This window comes from Anarrhichthys ocellatus, unplaced genomic scaffold (assembly GCF_004355925.1).
Source record: "Anarrhichthys ocellatus isolate YVR2014 unplaced genomic scaffold, GSC_Weel_1.0 scaffold2701, whole genome shotgun sequence".
In the NCBI taxonomy this organism is placed as follows: domain Eukaryota; kingdom Metazoa; phylum Chordata; class Actinopteri; order Perciformes; family Anarhichadidae; genus Anarrhichthys; species Anarrhichthys ocellatus.
In genome coordinates, this window is record NW_022282675.1 from 1 (window position 1) to 1857 (window position 1857).

A 1857-nucleotide genomic window follows, 5' to 3' on the forward strand; every position below is an offset into this window, starting at 1 on the left:
ATATTTATTTATTTATTTGCTGCTAAACCTCAGCAACCTTTGCATGATAGATAGCAGGATAATAACACAGTTGGCATTTAAAGGTAACTTAGAGACCCTGATCCCGTCTCTGCTGGACTTGATTTACACTTTCTGTGTTTTTGGTTTGCATCGACCCACCGGAGATATTACAGCATCATGCCACAAGTCTATTATTTTAATGATTCCAGAGCTTCATGTTATTGTACAGGTATGACATTACTTTGTATATAATGTGTTTCTTAGGTGGTTCTCAGCTGACACCTGTAGCAACAATTAAGGCCTAATGTGGTTCCAGCTGAAGTTTACACCCTCTGTATGGATTAAATGTCACTTCAGCCTGTCCACTCTTTGTGTTTACCTCCTAGCTCTCCTTCTTTTCTCCTCTTTTCATCCTGTTTTCTTCTCCTCTCTGGTCTCTCGGGTCCCCTAAAGACCCACGTTGTCAGCTCGCAGACGAGCAGCATTTACAACACCGAGGAGCTCTGCTCTCAGCTGCTGTAATGTGCTTTTCTTCCAGAGATGCATGAACAAAACGCAACCACGGGCATGTGTGATGGGCTAGAGGGGAACAAACACTTTGTGCTCATAAACAGAAGAAGAATGTGAGGGAGGCAGCTGCCTGAGGAGACAGGGAAGCAGATCAGCAGGGAAGGATTAAAAGACCATTAACTGCATGTTTGTTTGATTATCAAACATGCTCTATAAGTAGTGAAGATGTAATTACCAGGATCACACACGCTCTCTGTGCAGATCAGAGAGGAGTGTGTGTGTGAGGCTGAGATATGTTGTCAGAGACTAATAGTGCTCCGGAGAACTATTTAAATAGTTTGTCTGTCAGGTTGTACAACACGTCTCAGCTTCTACATCTAGTCTCTCAGATGAATGTGGAGAGTCGTTTCCTGTAGATTTATTGCCGACGTTGACACGTTATCATGCTAACGGTAGCGTTGTGCTTCCCTCTTCTCACGGCTGCTCGTTCGTCTATAGGTTCTTACTCCTGATGCTGAATGAATAACTTTACTATTTAAATTGTCTAAGTTCATTAAATGTCTACACCTAGATAAAAGTTTGTTATTAAAAAGGTCTACATTGATTCACAGAGCCGTCTCTTTTTATTCTTCTTGTCATCCATCTTTATAACCCGAAGCCCTCTGATGACGACTAACCTGTTTCCATGTTTCATCTTCTCCTTCTGCTGCCCTCTCTTTCCTAACCCACGGCTCATTTTGCTTTTTATTCATTTATTGTATTCATTTGCTTTCAGGTACTGGCGGGGATGAATGTGCACCCGGCTGAGTTTGATGGCCTCAAGCAGGAGTACAACGTCAAAGGCTACCCGACCTTCTGCTACTTTGAGTGAGTTTGAGTCCTCTCATCCGTCTCACTTAAGGCTCGGCCCCTTCACTTCCAAGGCTGCCAACATCAGAGCGAGGCCACTTCAAACATGAAGTCCAGGCCTCTCGTACACCAGCAGACGTGACGGTGGCGCACGGACAAACCTGCAGCGGTGGTCCTTGAGGTTTCACAACTGGCTTCCTCAAGGTGTAAAGGAGAAAGTCTGGTATTCCCTTTGAAAGAAAGTAAACTCAAAGGAGGCGGGAGCAACTGCAGAGCGTAGCTTATACTCTGCGTAGTGAAGCCGTGATCACGTGACTGTGACTAGTAGTTCACTGATAAAAACATTAACATGGAAACAGGAGGTGTTAAAACTCTTCATGTCAGTAAATATTTATCAGCCATCAGATGAAACTAGACAGCTGGTTTGTTAGCTAGCTCGCTAGCTTTAATGCTACTCTGGCCGAGAGTGTGACCGATGGTGTTTGTTCATTCCGGGGA

General features: G+C 44.2%; 1 protein-coding gene across 1 annotated transcript in view; it reads left to right on the forward strand.

Moving 5' to 3' along the window:
• The first annotated feature begins 17 nt into the window (after window positions 1-17).
• LOC116378507 (protein disulfide-isomerase A5-like) overlaps window positions 18-1857 on the forward strand; it is a 7032-nt gene continuing 5192 nt past the window's right edge. Inside the window, exon 1 of the mRNA XM_031840397.1 lies at window positions 18-1377. Coding sequence (XP_031696257.1) covers window positions 1298-1377 — 80 coding nt within the window. The 5' untranslated portion in view covers window positions 18-1297. The remainder of the gene's footprint in view (window positions 1378-1857) is intronic.